The sequence below is a fragment of the Tachysurus vachellii genome, chromosome 5, assembly GCF_030014155.1.
Source record: "Tachysurus vachellii isolate PV-2020 chromosome 5, HZAU_Pvac_v1, whole genome shotgun sequence".
Lineage (NCBI taxonomy): Eukaryota > Metazoa > Chordata > Actinopteri > Siluriformes > Bagridae > Tachysurus > Tachysurus vachellii.
Genome location: NC_083464.1, coordinates 12816718 through 12833047, shown reverse-complemented (window position 1 = coordinate 12833047; position 16330 = coordinate 12816718). Strand labels below are relative to the sequence as shown.

The following is a 16330-nucleotide window of genomic DNA, read 5'->3' as shown; positions in this document are numbered from 1 at the left end:
AAAATAGTGAGGACACTGTTGGCATTCAGTGCAAGTTGTTGCTCATAAACTAACACTAGTGGAATCTCAGAGAGCTGAAATGGGGGGCGAGAGATTAACAGTCTGTTTTTTTTCCTTTTCTAGGAACATACTACTATGCTATAGAAAAAAACAGAAAAGCTTATGAAAAACTACAAATTCTAAAAGCTATTAAGCACTGCTGTAGTAGAAAATCAATGCTTAGTAAAGACACTCCAAAAACTGGTGGAAATTCCATAGTCGGTTAAATAGAGTTAGATCCCCACCATGTATTTTCCATTACATTCAATGTAACTAGTTCATAGACAAGGACCAAAAGTCTCAAGAAGGAATGCTGACTTAGCTGCAGTGCTTCTATACTTCAAATGATGTTATTTAATATTTTATCTAAAGTTTAACTGAAAGCAATCTGATTTTTACTATGCTTGAAGCTATAGCTGATCTAAATATAAAACCCAATAAATTTGTGTTCAGCTCAACTTCATTACAGATGTGGTTTGTATCAAGCCTTTACTTATGACAGCAAGCATGTGTTCGAGTGATCTCACAGTGCACCATTAAGATTGTTAAAATCTGGTTTATTTGCATATGTTTTTTGTTTGCAGTCCAAATAGATTTTCTTTTTGAACGATTACTTTTGTGACAAATCATTTTGATTAATGAGAATCACATAACACTTCTTAATGTATGGGCAACATGTAGAGATATATTAATACAGCAAATGACATTGAACCAGGTACAAAGAAATTATTCAGATATTAAAAACAAATAAGAGGCAAACAGGTCACAGATCCATGGCACTTTAAGACTTTTGACAACAATATTTTTCAGACTCTAAATATTTTTTATTTTACTCCATTGCTTGTTAGCCTTTTTTTTTTATTAAAGGTAGCAAACAATTTTACAAAAATAATATCCTTAATACAACAATTATTCACAAGGCTATTAGCCATACACCTGCAGAAACACCATATACTTCTATATGTATCAAGGATTTTAATATGTTTAACAGGAATATTATCCTTCTTTTAAAAACTCCAACAGTTCTGAATAAAAGGAATGGTTTAATTCACAGTGATCTAATTGATGTGCTTTCATAATTGACTTTTATTCAGCAAGAACAAAATAAACATCAACAGCAGAACCACACTCAGATAAGCCCACCAATACACATGTACTTCACTTGCAGATATTCATCAATACCATATTTTGAACCCTCTCTACCCAGGCCTGATTGTTTAACCCCACCAAAAGAGGCTTCTGCTGTGGAGACAAGAGCCTCATTTACCCCAACCATTCCCACCTCCAATTGCTCAGCCACTCGCCAGATCTGACTCAGGTCTTGAGAGTAAAAGTAACCTGAGGAGAAAGAACTTGCTGGTTGGTAATGCCTTTCATACTCATTAAACACCCAAGGGAATGTACGGTTAAAGATTAAGTTAAAGAAAAAAAAAGTCAAATAAAAGTTTGCTTAAAAATATTTACATATGAAGATACTTCACAAACCTGCTAATCCAACCTGTGATGCATTAGAAATGGCAAGAGCCTCCTCCTCTGTGTTGAATCTTAACAAGCAAAACAACATAAAAATGAGCTTGAAAAGGCTTTATTAGTTATTCAGTGACTATAATCTATGTTGTATTTAAGGTCAAACTCATCAATAGCATACAGTATAGTAAAAGGTTAGTTCCGTGTTTAAACCATTGTTAAGTCTTTTCATCACCAGCCTCTCTTTTCTCTCCTGAAATTAATATGACTAATAAAATGCAGTTTATGTTGCACGAGAAACCATAAAGCCCTTTCATGTTGGAAAACAAGAAACTTGTTGGAAAAAGTTATAGATTCACGTCTGACTGTTACAAAGCAAGAACACTGGACACTCCTTCCATATCTGTTTATACTGTGCATTATTTATACAAGAACAAAAAAAAAAAACACAATATAAAACCTGTGATTTGCCTTACAGATGAAACTGCATAATACACTGTATAATACAATAAAACATCTACTCACTTGAGAACTGGTATCAGAGGACCAAAAGTCTCCTCTCGCATACAGAGCATGTCAGTTGTGACATTGGACAGCAGTGTAGGCTGCATGAAAGATCCCTCAAGTCTCTTCCCACCTTTCAGTACTACAGCCCCGTGTGAAACAGCATCTGTGATGTGATGCAGCACCTGAGAGGCAAAAACACACTTGATGTTCCTTGCATTCAACTTTCTGCCATTAGCTGCTTCTGATTTATTCACTTCTCAATCACTTATACACTCACTGAGAACTTTACTAGGACCACCTTTACACTTACTGCACTTGTTAATGCAATTATTTCAACTGCAAGTCATATGGCAGCAGTTAATGGCACAGGGTAATGTTCAACTCAACCACCAGATTGGGGAAAAAATGTGATCTTAATTATTTTGATCATAGAATGATTGTTGGTGCCTGATTAGCTTGATTGAGTATTTAAGTAAAAGGAGTATTTTCTGATTTTCATGCACAACAGTCTTATACAGTTAACAGACAATGGTGCGAAAAATAAAAACCTCAAGTGAGTTAATAGTTCTGTAGCTTGAAATGGCTTCTTGTTGAGAGGTCAAAAAAAAGTGTCTAGATTGGTTCAAGCCAACAGAACAATACAGTACTCAAATCAAACAGTTGAAGATTAGAAATTCTCCTGGTCAATCTTTAAATGTTTAAATTTTATTGCTCCTATGCTCACTGTAATCACTCCTCTGATTCCTGTTTTAGGCTGAAAGAAGTCATTGATTTGGTACTCAATGTGGAAAGTACCTTCTCAGCAGCACGAACGTTGATGAGAGGCCCCTGTGTGGTTGTGGGGTCAAACCCATGGCCTATGTGCAGCTCTGCATCCATGGCCTTCCCCAGCTTTTCCATAAACACATCATGGATCCCACTCTGCACCAGGAAGCGGTTGGAGCATACACAGGTCTATATCACACAGCACACATCAGGAGTGAGTACTGCTTAAAGGGCACGAAAGCAGGAAAATTAAAGCTAGGTATTTTTTTTTTTTTATTAGTGCCTTACTTGGCCCGAGTTTCTAAACTTGGAAGCCATTGCCCCAGCTACAGCTTTGTCCACATCTGCACTGTCAAAGACAATGAAGGGAGCGTGTCCACCCAACTCCATCGACACCCTCTTGACAGTTTCTGCTGCATGCTTCAGCAGTATCTGCATTCAATTCAATACATATACATTAACAGGAAGATTTCTTTTATGGGACTCATTTCATTTGAACAAATAATACACAATTTTTTGGATGTTTGATTGAGGAGACTGGGATAATAAACAAGTACAAAAATGAGTCCCTTGTGTTGCTTATAGTTTTCCATTATTATTTAGCCATGCAAGCTAATCTTCCTACCTACGAAAAATCTCGGATATTGCCATCCAAGCTTTAACTTTATAATGTCTTTATGCACATTTGATAAGAGATTTTACATGAAGAGCCAACCACCATTTTTCCTTTTTTGTGTAGAACAGTAAAATAATTGCAGGTAGCGACTAAAGCTATAAAGGCAGAAATAAAAAAAAAAAGTCAAGTCACACATGCTACAGCATTTGTCTAACAAATCATCCAAGCCATATCTAATTTGTATAAACTGAAAATTGCAAATCATAAATCGCTTGCCAATGTTGCTGAAACTGTGGCTCCATGTCACACATACTGTATATGTAAAAAGCGAATGGCCACCTATGACTAAATAGATTCCTAGTGTGAAGTTAGGGTTAGTAACGGTGTCATTTCCTATGCAGTAGACCATACTGTAATCACAGCTGTGCAAATGAGTATGAATACCTTGCCAGTGGCAGTGGAGCCAGTGAATGAAATTTTAGCCACTAGAGGGTCAGTGCAGAGGATTTCTCCCACAGCAGGGGCCTTCTCCCTGGAGCAGGGAACCACGTTAAACACTCCAGGAGGGATTCCAGCCTGCGCTGCTAGCTGCACAAATATATCCATATTCATTTGTTGTCAACTTTGCACAAAAGACTGCTACATGTTTTAACATATTAAAAAACAACTATATATAAAAGACAGCAGTACTAACCTCAGCAAGTGCTAGAGCAGAAAGGGGCGTGTCTTCAGCTGGCTTCACCACTACAGTACAGCCAACCGCCAAGGCCGCTCCCACCTTTCTTGTGATCATGGCACTGGGGAAGTTCCACTGTGATTGGAGAAATAGAGATGTCAGCTTATCATAGTTGTAAACTGATATAGACAGCTGAGAGATGAGCTACTCACTGGTGTGATTATAGAGGCTATGCCCACTGGCTCTTTGAGCAGCAATATCTTGCGATCCTTTGCTGCTGGTGCCACAATGTCCCCGTAGGCACGGCGAGCTTCCTCAGAGAACCACTCAAGAAAAGACGCAGAGTATGCAATCTCAGATAGGGACTCCTTCATGGGTTTGCCCTGGAAATTCATAATGCAAACAATATCTACTTATTTTACCAGCACAATTCTACGTACGATAAACATGCATCTACATGTCTGCAATTTTGGAGGAACATCCTGATGCACACTGACAGGCTGTATGTGGTCCATGGATGTTATTTGAAATGAACTGTAAAGCCAGTGTTATGTATTCTCCTTAACAATGCCAGTTCCCAGCACTAAATGCATATGCATAATTGCATGTTTAATTACCATTAACTCCACATTTCTGTTTAAAAAATGCTAGCCAGATGGCTACACCCTCAGCAGAGGGGGGTACTGAAATTCAACTGCAGGAAGAGACATAAAGGGTAGGTCTGGTTTTATGAGGTAAGATGAATGTTTTTCATTCTTCATGAAATAAATTCCTAGCTACTACACTGCTTAAGGGTGAGCAAAGCTGTATCACTACCAACACAGTTCATCAAATCAAAACACCTTCAGCAGCATGAGCATTAAAAGCAAATGCTAAAACTAAATTTGTCAGGGTGATCGAATTTCTATTAAACATTCATGGTGGGATGTTGGCTTCTACCACAATACAGTTTATACACAATCAGGGTCATAAACATTTGATCCTTGACAAACCTATGTTTATTTCAGCTGTCTACTATTGTATATAGGAGGACATCACCAGATGCTAGCTTTCTTTTCTGGTAATTCTCTGCTAGGTTTTTGTCTTCAGTTCTTGAGGTGTCTTGCTTTCAGCAATTAAAATCCATGCAACTGATTTAGGGCTGGTGATTGATTTGGTCATTACAGAACATTCTACTTCTCTGCATTAAAAAGTTTTGGGTTATTTGCAAATTGTGGTGCAGGGAAGCATGGACTCCACATTGAGAACAATGCTTATACAAAAATTCATTGTTTTCTATACTACATAGAATGCAAAACAAACAAAAAAAAAACGTCTGCATCCACGTTACAAACATCTAATTATTATAAGGGTTAATGGTCCATATTCTGTGTTGTGTGTTATGTCCAAACTGAGCACAACAGCATTTTCCAGCTTGACATCTATTCGGTTCTCACGGCCAAATCTGTGTGACATGATCTTCTAGCATACAGAAACACAGGGACACCAACTGTCCTGCAAAATGACTGACATCAACCAACAGAAAAGTTTATAATGGCAGGTAAGTATTAGAATAGGTACCATAACCCTAGATGAATTGTGTACCCTGTTTCTGCATGAATGGGCCAACATTGACAGAAACCTATTCAAGACATAACTGATACAGATTTAATGTCAGAGAAGGCAAAAACAAGTATTTGGGAAAACAAAGTGCATTATTCTTACGGATCTTTTTAACACTTCATTCTAAGAGAGAGATCATAGACATGTTTAGCACTAATTTCTAATACCAAACTGAATGCTCATGTACTCTAGTGTCACTCACACACTCTGCTGTAATAAGCTTGGCCAGATCCTCCTTGTGCTGATTGACCAAATCAAACCATTTTCGTAGCAGAAGGCTCCTTTCCTGAAAAGTGCATGAAAAATGTTAAACACATGGAAGTGAAAAAAACGGATGTATCAAACTACTATCAAACCAGTAGGTAGCGTTTATTTAAAAAAAAAATAAATACTTAAAGATATCATGACAATCATTTAAAAACACCAGGTTTCCAAGACAAGTTTTAGTATTAAGATGTGTTAAAATCATCACCCAAAATGAGAAAGATATTTCAGTCAGTGAAGGCTAGTTTTGTGAGAGTGGTCAAGAATGAATAAATAAATAAATATATAAAAGATGTTAAAATATGTAAATAAGTAGTTTTTAACAGGAATGATCAAAAACAGCAATCAGTCATTTCTTTACATTTACATTTCTGTCATTTAGCAGACACCTTTATCAAGAGTGACTTGCAATATATTTCATTTTATACAAATGAGCAATTGAGGGTTAAGGGCCTTACTCAGGGGCCCAGCAGTGGCAGCTTGGTTGACCTAGGATTCGAACTCATGACCTTCTGGTCAGTAGAACAACTTATCCACCACATGCCTTAATTATGTAGAGTGAATTAATCTATGAACACAACCCATATACTTATTAATAGTTTGCATGCCTTTTCTACGTTTGCATAGTGTTTCTAGTTGCACCCTGTGTGTTCTCAAATCGATGCACGTGTTTAGTTTTGCAGAAAATGTGTATGTCCGTGTACGTTTTCTGCGCGTTTTTCTTCTGCCTGTCGGCCACCGTAGGCTTTGAGTCAGTATATCCATAAACAATGTAAACAGAGTGAAGTGCCCCATTTCTACTATTAACTGATCAGTGTTTATAATAATCAGCTTAGCTTTAGATCCGTTAATATACCGACTGTTAAATCTATAGCATAGGCCACACATATCGTATAACAAAGACAACCGTGACCATGAGAGGTTTAACGAGCGTTCGGCGTGTAGCATGTTGCTAACGCTACTCGCTGTTGCCGAGCAACAACGTCAGTCCAAAATGTCACATGAACATTTAAAGTTCATTATAGAAGTATAGTAGCAACATACACTCAGGAATGCTTCATTTTTTAAAGGATAAAGGCTTTACGTGCTCTGACAACGTTATTACAACTTGAAATTTAGCATATAGCAAAATAGCAACTTGAATATTATACTCGTATACAACGTGAAAATTAGCATATATTATCATATACTTTCACAGACATATACAACTTTACACACATCCTCCAGTATCAGCGCTTAGAGTAAAGCAGTACAGCTCACTCAGGCGTAGATGCAGGAAAATATGGTCTGAAAGTGAATGTCTTAAATTCCACAGTGCAAAAAAAAACTAAACTAACATTTAGTTACCTTTGCGGTGCGAGTTTTCCATGAGTAAAAAGCTGTGTACGCGGCCCTAACCGCTTCCTGAGCCTGCTGAGGTCCACAATCTGAGACATGAGCCAGCTCTTGTCCTGTAGCTGGATCCAGCACAGGGAACTTGGAAGAGGCCGAAACCCAGCCGCCATTGATGAAGCCCTGAGTCCGTAGCAGCTCGGCGCTAATATTCAGGCTGTATTGGCGGCTCAACATGCTTGGAAGGGTATGAAATGTCTGATGAACAAAATGTCGACTTTTTGCAAGACAGATGCTAGCCATTACCCGAATCAGAGTATGAGACAATGAAGAAACCGCTGAGCTTCAACGGAGCCACACAGTCAGGATCCAGCGGTATGAATGAAGACGTTTCCACACGAGCTCCAGCTCTTTAACGTTATAATCACAAGTTACGCAACAGACAATCTGCATAATAAACTACAATCCTGTCTTTTTCTGCACTCGACCTGCTTTTATGTGAATGAATGACGGTAAAATGTGACAGAATGTGAATTATTGAATATGAAACGTGTTTCTAATGTTATTATATGCTTTGTTTGGGTTCAGGCTTTAATTCCAACTAAAGGAAGCCAATTGATTGATTCACAATGATTAGAAAGAAGACATGCAACCACACCCTTTGTGTTTAAATTGAAACACGGGTTTCAAAGTATTCCTGTGACAAAGTATATTCAATTTGTACACCTAAAACGTGGCAAAAAATTAATCAGCACAACGTGATATAAATTTACAGATCCAGAAAGGCCATGAGCCATTTCTATCTTATTGTAACTATATTATTATAACTTATTGTTCTTGTGATCAAAAATATTTTCTGAAGAGCACAACTTGCGTCTCATGATTATGATGTGCTTATTCATGATGACCATGTACATCAGTTTTTACTTCTACATACTAATCAGGGACTAAACCAAGAGGCAATACCTAGCTGTATGTTTGACACTGTTAGACAAATTTAATTTAAAATTAGTGTTTATTATAAACTGTGCAAATCCCCCCCAGCTACACCCCCAAAATCTTGTGAATAACCATCAAAAAAATATTAGATGTTAGTGCAGTTATCAGGTGTCCACAAACTTTTGGCCATAGATTGTACATCTAAATTTTCACTGGACATGTGGTTGTATTGGCAAATATCATCATGAGAATATGATCATAAGACAACCAGAAATGGACAATTCCATTGAATCAGTTTCTGTTTTCTAAATAAAATAAAGATAAATACAATTAAAAAACTTTTTATTTCCTTGATTCAGTTATGACAATTCTTTACACATACCCAGTAAAGAAGTGCATACCTAAATTAAGCCAGAAAAAAGAATGTAATTTTGAATTACACATGACAATAAGTTCCAGCAAAAGTTAATGTGTTTACTACTGAAAACGTGTCCTGTTAAATATAAAACCAGCTTATTTTAAAAAAGAATGGGAAAGGATATTTACACACTAGCATTCCATCTGTAACGTTAGTTGAGCGGTTATTTGCCTGTTCATACCAGAAAGTCAGACAAGTATTGTAAACATAATCTGCAGAGGAAAATACTTAATATCAGTGATCTATATTCAAAACAGTCCAAGAAAATAAAAGTCACATATATAAATCAAACATTTGCAAGTATGCTCTCATACACACAATAAAACAGGGGTTTGGGAAGTCAAATTTACACTTTATTTAAGCCACTCATTCTGTGTATATCATGTTAATAATCAACCAAATGACCTGCCAAATGAACTGTCATCAAAATAAAAGATAAAAATTCATCACACTGCTGAAAGCTTCAATGGCAGCCATGTTGATCAACAAATAAGCTGTGGGTTGTTATTTGTTAACCCCTTTAAATGTGACAGTAGACATTTCTTTGCTAGTTTTGTTAAATTATTTTTACGTTATCACAGCTCAGCGATGTAAAGCATGTGATGATTTCAGCCTCCAGTTTGCTTGACTTAAAGTAATAGTCCGAAGCTTCTAATTAGCTCTTACTCTAGTGAGAAATTAAATTGGCTGATCGAATATATATGTAATGAGTGAAGTTGTAAAATTGAGTGTAAATTTGACTTCTCTCCCTGCATCATTTCTATAACAAGAAAAGAAATAAATAACAGAGGTAAACTAGAAAAATAAAACAGACCACACTGTGAACGAGAAAAAACTAATACCTGTACATTGATCAAACACAAAATTAGCATCAAATTAGATCAAAATCATGTTTCTCCAACAGTAAAAATACATGTACATCAAAATTTAGAACTTTTTTTTCCTTTTTAAGGGGGTAAAACCTTATATGTACACGTGCTATACAAAATGATCCATGTATTCTCAAATATAAAGCTATACAAAGAGGATGCACAAACATTTGATAATTCTGCAAAAAATATGATAAGACAAAATAATGATCAATTGTATTTATGAAAATAGGATGACTATACACACTCTTCTGTAACTCTGCAAACTGTTCTTCAAAAAAAAAAAAAAAAAAAAAAAAAAAAAGAGAAAAAGAATGGCTTCCTCCTGTTAGGATAGTAGCTGAAAGAAGGAGAAAACTAAACATTTGAATTTGTTCAAATAATCAGAAATATGAGAAGGATGTATCGAGAGAATAAGATGAATCATATGTTGCGATTTGTTAGAAATTTAGATTTTAGACCAGAAACGTCAATACACAAATGGCCTTATAAATAAAAGCACCAGAATGCCAAGATGTAAAAATGTTACTTTGATTTACTCACACTCTTCACAGTCTGCTTGATAAAGTCTTTCCTGGACGTCAGGTCAAAGTCTGGATAAAGGTCATAAACCTAAATGAAAAAATGTCAAAGTTAAATATAAGCCTATAACAAGATGTGCTATTAACCAGCTCCATTTTCAGAAGTCGTTTAAAAAAAAAAAAAAAAAAAAAATCACCCTGAACGATTGTATTAATCTTAATAGTTAACATGTGCGCTTAAAACAAATGAATTTAAAATTAATAACCTGTGTTCATGGTTTTTTTTTCATTGCCCACAATTACTTTGAACAGCAGTACTGGTAGATAAAAACAGGCATGCAGAAACTCTTCAGACAGTTCTCACCTCCCGCTCACCTCCTCATTTGTAGAGTCTGCTAAACAGATCATCTTCCAAAGTTTAAACTTTTTATATGCTACTTCTATGGTCAAAACCACCACTATAGACAGAAATACCTAAATCCTGCATTCTCTATTTAGTCCTGTGTAGAAGTCACCTGTTGGCAAATCTGCTTCATCGTCACTTCCTCTAGGTTTGCATCTTTCAGAAGGTCTTTGACAGCTGATTTCAACTGTTCATTACTTGGTGGCTTTTTAATCATCTTGATCAGAGGCTCGTCATCATCATCATCATCATCATCTGAGCTTTCAATCTTCACTGAAAGAAGAGGAAATATGAGACTTAAAGTCAATCCTGTAATTCAGAGGTTCTCAAGCTTTTAAACATTATGCTCTAAACAAAGAACCACATACAATTGTACCAACCACCCAAAAATGAATATGTGTTTTTTTGCAAAACAATAACACTGGGCATCAAGAAAAAATAAATAAATAAATAAAAGACAAGCTTTACAAAGCTCTTACACTGAATTGTGTATGATGGTCAATGTTAATAAAGATACTGCTTACTGGAAAATGTCAATCACTCTGGTTTCCAGAGGCTACAGACACTACAATTTGGGCAGTGGTGGTTTAATGGTCAAAGCTCTGCAGACCAAAATGAGCTCTGGCCCTAGCTTAATAACAAGCTGGGATATGCAAAGAAAAGAATTACACTGTGTGGTAAGGTGTGTGTGACAAAATGCTTTGTGCTTATCATTATTATGGCCCTGGAAGGCAGGCACATGTACTGGCAGAAACGATCAGCAATTAAGATCACAAACTACAATAAAATCATGATCAATAGTTTGCTTCATATGTTTTCATCTGCTGCAGACGTATGTGTTACAATGTTCATGTCAGGGTTTGTTTCTGAGCTGTTGTTTAGGAATGCAAGATTTTATCCAGTAAAAGAACATTTATCATATTTAAAATGTTAACATATTGTCAAAATGAATTTTCATTAGGCAGTTTATCGTGAACTATATGACCAAAGCTTTGGGGAAACCTGCTTTTTGAACGCTGTAATACCCAGCACTCTATTAGATTTTGGTGTGGCCCTGGAGATTTGTTCAATCAGAAAAGCAAGCGGTTCAGGACTGATGTTTCCATTCATATTCAACACCCCAAAGGTGTTCATTGGGTTTGTGGTCACAGCTCTGCGGAGGCCACTTGTGCTCCTCCACTCCAATCTTGCCATAACCAGATCATCACTGAAATCGTTTTGCACATGACCCCTTAGTTCCAGTGAAAGGAAAGCTTAATGCCACAGCATACAAAAACATCAATTGTGCACTTCCAAATTTGGGGCAACAGTTTAGGGAAGGAACACATGCAGGTTTGATGGTTAGGTGTACACAAACATTCAGTGTATTTATAGTTGGCCCCAGGATTGATTGGATTAGTGTCCAGAATTCTGATTATTAGTGTATGTAGACTGAAAAAGTAAAAGTTAATACAAATACATTATAAAAGCAAAAAGATTATAACTGCCAAAACAATACATTTTAATACCGACTAACTTACATTTGGTCTTGCTTGCATTATTTTTCTTTCTGTTGCTACTGCTGTCTGCTTTCTTTGTTTTGGGAGCAGGCTTGGCCTTCACTTTCTTCTGGGGAGCTGGTTTCTTTTTAACCTTAGAATGTCAAAAAGTCTTCCATGAATATGTAGGCTGAGTAAAAACAATTTATATTCACTAAAAAGAAATTTATAAAAGCTTACTGTTTTTGGAGGCGTGTCTTCAGCAGACTCATCATCATCGTCATCGTCATCATCATCATCATCTTCATCTGATACAGCCTGATCAGAGTCGGCAGCCTTCTTTGTGGTGGGTTTCTTTTTACTACTGGGTTTCTTTGACTTTGGTGCCTGGGTAAAGTTAAGTTAAAGTAAAAAGGCAAAAATAAATTAGTAAATAAAAAGGAATACTGACAAGATAAGAAAATTAAACATACTTTCAGTTCTGATATATAAATTGTCCATAATTCTCATGTCTTCAGAGACTGTAAGTTTTAATGTTGCAAGGATCAATAAGTAACACAGCAAAATTCTGGAAAATGCAATTCATGCTCCCCGTTACCCTCCCTGTAGAACCTTAAAGGTATTTATTACCCTTCCTGATCATAAAATTGCTTTTAATGCTTTAATGCTATAGATTGTTCAGATTTTAAGTCGAAAAAAAATGCAAACTATTAACCTTTGCATATTTACCCACCTCTTCATCCTTATCATCCTCTGGTTCTTCATCTGAATCCATGTTCTCCTCTTCTTCAGACATGCTTTCCTCATCTTCATGTTTTTGACTGTCTGACTTTTCACCATCCTTGTTTTTACTTTTATCTTCATCTTCTTCATCAGCTTCATCGCTGCTGGAATCAGTAACAATTGCTTTAGACTTCCCACTTTCTAACTGCTGCTGCTTACTCTTGGATAAAATTTTCTTTTCTCTTTTGGCATCTTTTGTAGATTTCTTCTTTCTCTTCTTTTTCAAGATCACTGGCTAAACAGAGAAAACCAGAAAAACTCAAGTCATGTTTGTTCACACTACTACATTAAATATTATTAAAAACATTGAATATTCATTTTATATTATATATATATATATATATATATATATATATATATATATATATATATATATATATATATATATATATATATATATATATATACATACATACATACATACATACATACATACATACATACATACACACACACATCTACATTAAACTTAAGCTAATCTTTAATTTTATTTAATCTAAATTAAATCTAAATCCCATGTACATGTCTTACCTTTCCAGAATTTGTGGGATTTATGAGAAACTGCATAATCCTATCACCCAGAACACACTGAGTGCCACTTCTCTCAAGATCAAGAATTTGACAAATAGTCCTGAGTTGTATTTTAGGAAGCCTGCATGACAGACAAATAGGCCTTCAGATCATGTTAAAAACCTGTTAAAATGCCATTAATACAATACAAATATTCATTTGTTAATATAAAACAAAGTTGTGAATCACTACTTTAACACTTTTTCCTTCTTTTTGTTGTAAGGGTCACTGTCACTTTCAAATGGAAATCCATTGAACAATCGCAGGTGTTTCCTTAGTGAAGATACCTGTTAGAAAATAAAATCTTTCAGTAAAAACTCAGAAATTACTCATGTAATTGATACAGATACTGTAATCTACAGTGTAAAAAGCTTACTGCTCCTGGACGATCATATAGAATCTTATGAAGTGGTTTTAGCTGTGGGGCTTTGAGTTTTCCGATGGCATGATTGACACGAGCAATGTCTCCCAATTTGTCCCCATGGCCTATACTCTCAATTTTCAGCTTCTCTTTTGGTTTACCCATCTGCATATTGAATCTCTGGACCGTCTTCTTCTCTCGTTTTCCTTCTATGATTTCCCCTGGAACTACAAAGACAAAAGTGAAAAAGTGATTAAAGAAGCAACAAGTAACTTTTAGAAGGACAGAACAGGGCTATTCAACTGGTGGCTCATAGGAGAAGTACTGGCCCTCTGGTCAGTTCTGCTTATTAATGTTTTTGTTGTCCTTTGCTCCTTGTTCTGGTCACCACAGCAGATCCTCTGGCACAGGTTTGATACCAGATGCCCTTCTGGAGACAACCCTCCCATTTTATCCAGGCTTGGGTTCTGCACTGAGAGTTAACCCCTCAGTGGCTTAATGACAAAGTGCTTATAATGTAAAGTACTAATAAATTAAGTAAACATTTGGTGAAAACAAATAAACGAATAAACTATGTAAATATATAATCTTTTTCTCTCAAAATGGGATCTGAGCTTTTTTCTCTCACTGAAACACCACAAGGGAAGTCAATGTGTTTTTGAACAAGAGGAAAAATAAATAAATAGATAGATAGATAGATAGATAGATAGATAGATAGATAGATAGATAGATACTTAGGTAATGGAAATGCTGGAATGTAGTTTAACAATCTTAACAAAAGCTAAAATGATCAACCATACATAGTAAACAGGCATTTATTTATAAGTTATTGCTTATTTGGGATGGTGTTTGTTGCAAAGATGCAAAAACAAAATTAACATAAAATAAATTGGAAAAAATACTTAAAGACCTTCGCATCTGATTCAATTAGTTTTCGCAACAGTGTACAACAGTAACAGAATACTAGCACATGTTATATTATTACTTAAAGAGAAAATAATCCTGTGGATTTACATACATATCCTGCTCTTGGGTTTGTGTGGCACTGATTCATCTTGCTCCCCTTTAGTGGCTGTGTCATGGATGGCTTCATTTGTAGCAGCTGACTTCATCTCAACTTCCATGGTGTCAGTCATCTCAGAGAGACTCCTGTTACACACACAGGGTGAATTAAAAAACCGGTTTATTCGGACACTTTTACTGGTTCACACCTAAAGCTAACATCGGGGAGATTTATTAATCAGGAGTGTAAATCCTAAAGACAGTTACTTTAAATATCAAGAGCTGTGACACCTGCTTAAACCGACTAACTACATCACTTCAGAGTCCATTAACACAACACAAGTGCACTGCTACGGAGATAAACAAGGAACAATCCTTACACAGAGCTTCTCTTAAACACAGACAATTATCTTAAGTGGACAAGTTTAGAATAAAAACACCACAGGGGTTGTGTACTATTAACGCGTATTTAATAGAGCACATTCGCTTTAAATACTCGCATTATTAAACAGACAAAATCTTGCTACAACGCTGTAGCTACTAGCGTTAGCAATCTGCCTCAGAGTTCAAAAAAATTTGGCGCGAGTAAACTAGCGGTCCGAGCAGCTTGTACTGCTGCTGACTTAATACCGACAACAAACAGCTTTTAGTCTAGTTATTTTAATATAAACTGACATACATAGAGTAGAGATAAATTACTCGGAAACCTTTGCCATTATAACATAACTCTGGAACTGTGTTTATGGATTTAATAATAGCTACAAACATTTAGCATAGCTTACTAGCTAGGTGGCTAACAAACCGTCCCGCCCACAAACCTAACCAAAACAAACGATACTTTACTCAACGGGCTAGAAATATATCAGCAAAAAACTCGTCATATTTAAATAACACACTGTGTAGGATTTAACGCGTATTAATAACAATACTTACAGTCTAGGACTGGACATTCTGCGGGAGAAAATCACTCAAACTGAACTGAAAAAAATCTGCAACATGGCGTTTGAAAAGTGTGGGCGTGTGATCACGTGACCTGCTCACCCTGGGACCAGGGGACAAACACAAAGGCTGGATTTCAAACGTCTTCATGTTTCCTACAAGTGCGCACTAGATAGGGAACGATGACGGCTTGTACACCGTATCTATTTAGTCCCTTTCTGGTGCAAATCAACTGGGATTTGGACCGGGTCAAAGCCAGCAGAGATGTATGTTAGCTAAATAAACGTCACATCGAAATTATAAAGGACATGTAGAATAAAAATTAATTATACGTACAGTACTCAGTATTTACAGTTAATACTAGTACAAATAATAAGGAACGTTATGTAGAAAGGTTAAGAAATAATACTAATTTAAGATTGTAGCTGGAAAAAAATCTTTACACTGTTTGTTATTGGACCGAATCTGTTTTTTTATACACAAAATGTCAAAGTAAACACCCCATTTACATTCTCATACAATCATTATGATGAAGTTGCTTGTTTGATGGTTAGCCATGAGTTTTGGGGCAGAGCTTTGTGTACATTGGATGGAAATGGAGGCAGACTCATTAATCTCATTCAACTCTTTATAAAATCTGATTCTCACTATACAAGCAGGTGAGAGCAGAAAAGCATCTCTGTATGTACAAAACAACAAACCTTGTATTTAGATGAGCAATAAGTGCAGAGACTCATATAACCGGACAGCTAGAGACTGGTCCCAGTACTACTGGTGTT

At 36.1% G+C, this 16330-nt stretch overlaps 2 protein-coding genes across 4 annotated transcripts; both read right to left on the bottom strand.

Moving 5' to 3' along the window:
* Positions 1–575: 575 nt before the first annotated feature.
* On the bottom strand, positions 576–7668 carry aldh5a1 (aldehyde dehydrogenase 5 family, member A1 (succinate-semialdehyde dehydrogenase)). Its single transcript, XM_060869830.1, has 10 exons — positions 7284–7668; positions 5875–5958; positions 4283–4453; positions 4089–4205; positions 3839–3982; positions 3067–3210; positions 2809–2967; positions 2032–2195; positions 1525–1583; positions 576–1377 (listed from the first exon to the last, which is right to left on the bottom strand). The coding sequence occupies exons 1-10, from the start codon at positions 7569–7571 to the stop codon at positions 1169–1171; spliced, it is 1539 nt and encodes a 512-aa protein (XP_060725813.1). The 5' UTR covers positions 7572–7668; the 3' UTR covers positions 576–1168.
* Positions 7669–8532: 864 nt separating this feature from the next.
* dek (DEK proto-oncogene) lies at positions 8533–15641 on the bottom strand. 3 transcript variants are annotated; one of them, XM_060869828.1, is made up of 11 exons: positions 15546–15641; positions 14629–14759; positions 13626–13837; positions 13442–13536; positions 13211–13331; positions 12612–12914; positions 12137–12283; positions 11939–12050; positions 10531–10691; positions 10038–10106; positions 8533–9834 (listed from the first exon to the last, which is right to left on the bottom strand). In XM_060869828.1, exons 1-11 carry the CDS (start codon positions 15560–15562, stop codon positions 9823–9825), a joined length of 1380 nt encoding a protein of 459 aa, XP_060725811.1. In that variant the 5' UTR covers positions 15563–15641; the 3' UTR covers positions 8533–9822. The 3 variants fall into 3 exon arrangements, with proteins under 3 accessions (XP_060725811.1, XP_060725810.1, XP_060725812.1); XM_060869827.1 differs by lacking the exon at positions 8533–9834 and having other exon boundaries at positions 9879–10106; XM_060869829.1 differs by lacking the exon at positions 8533–9834 and having other exon boundaries at positions 9880–10106; positions 12630–12914.
* Between the last annotated feature and the right edge of the window lie 689 nt (positions 15642–16330).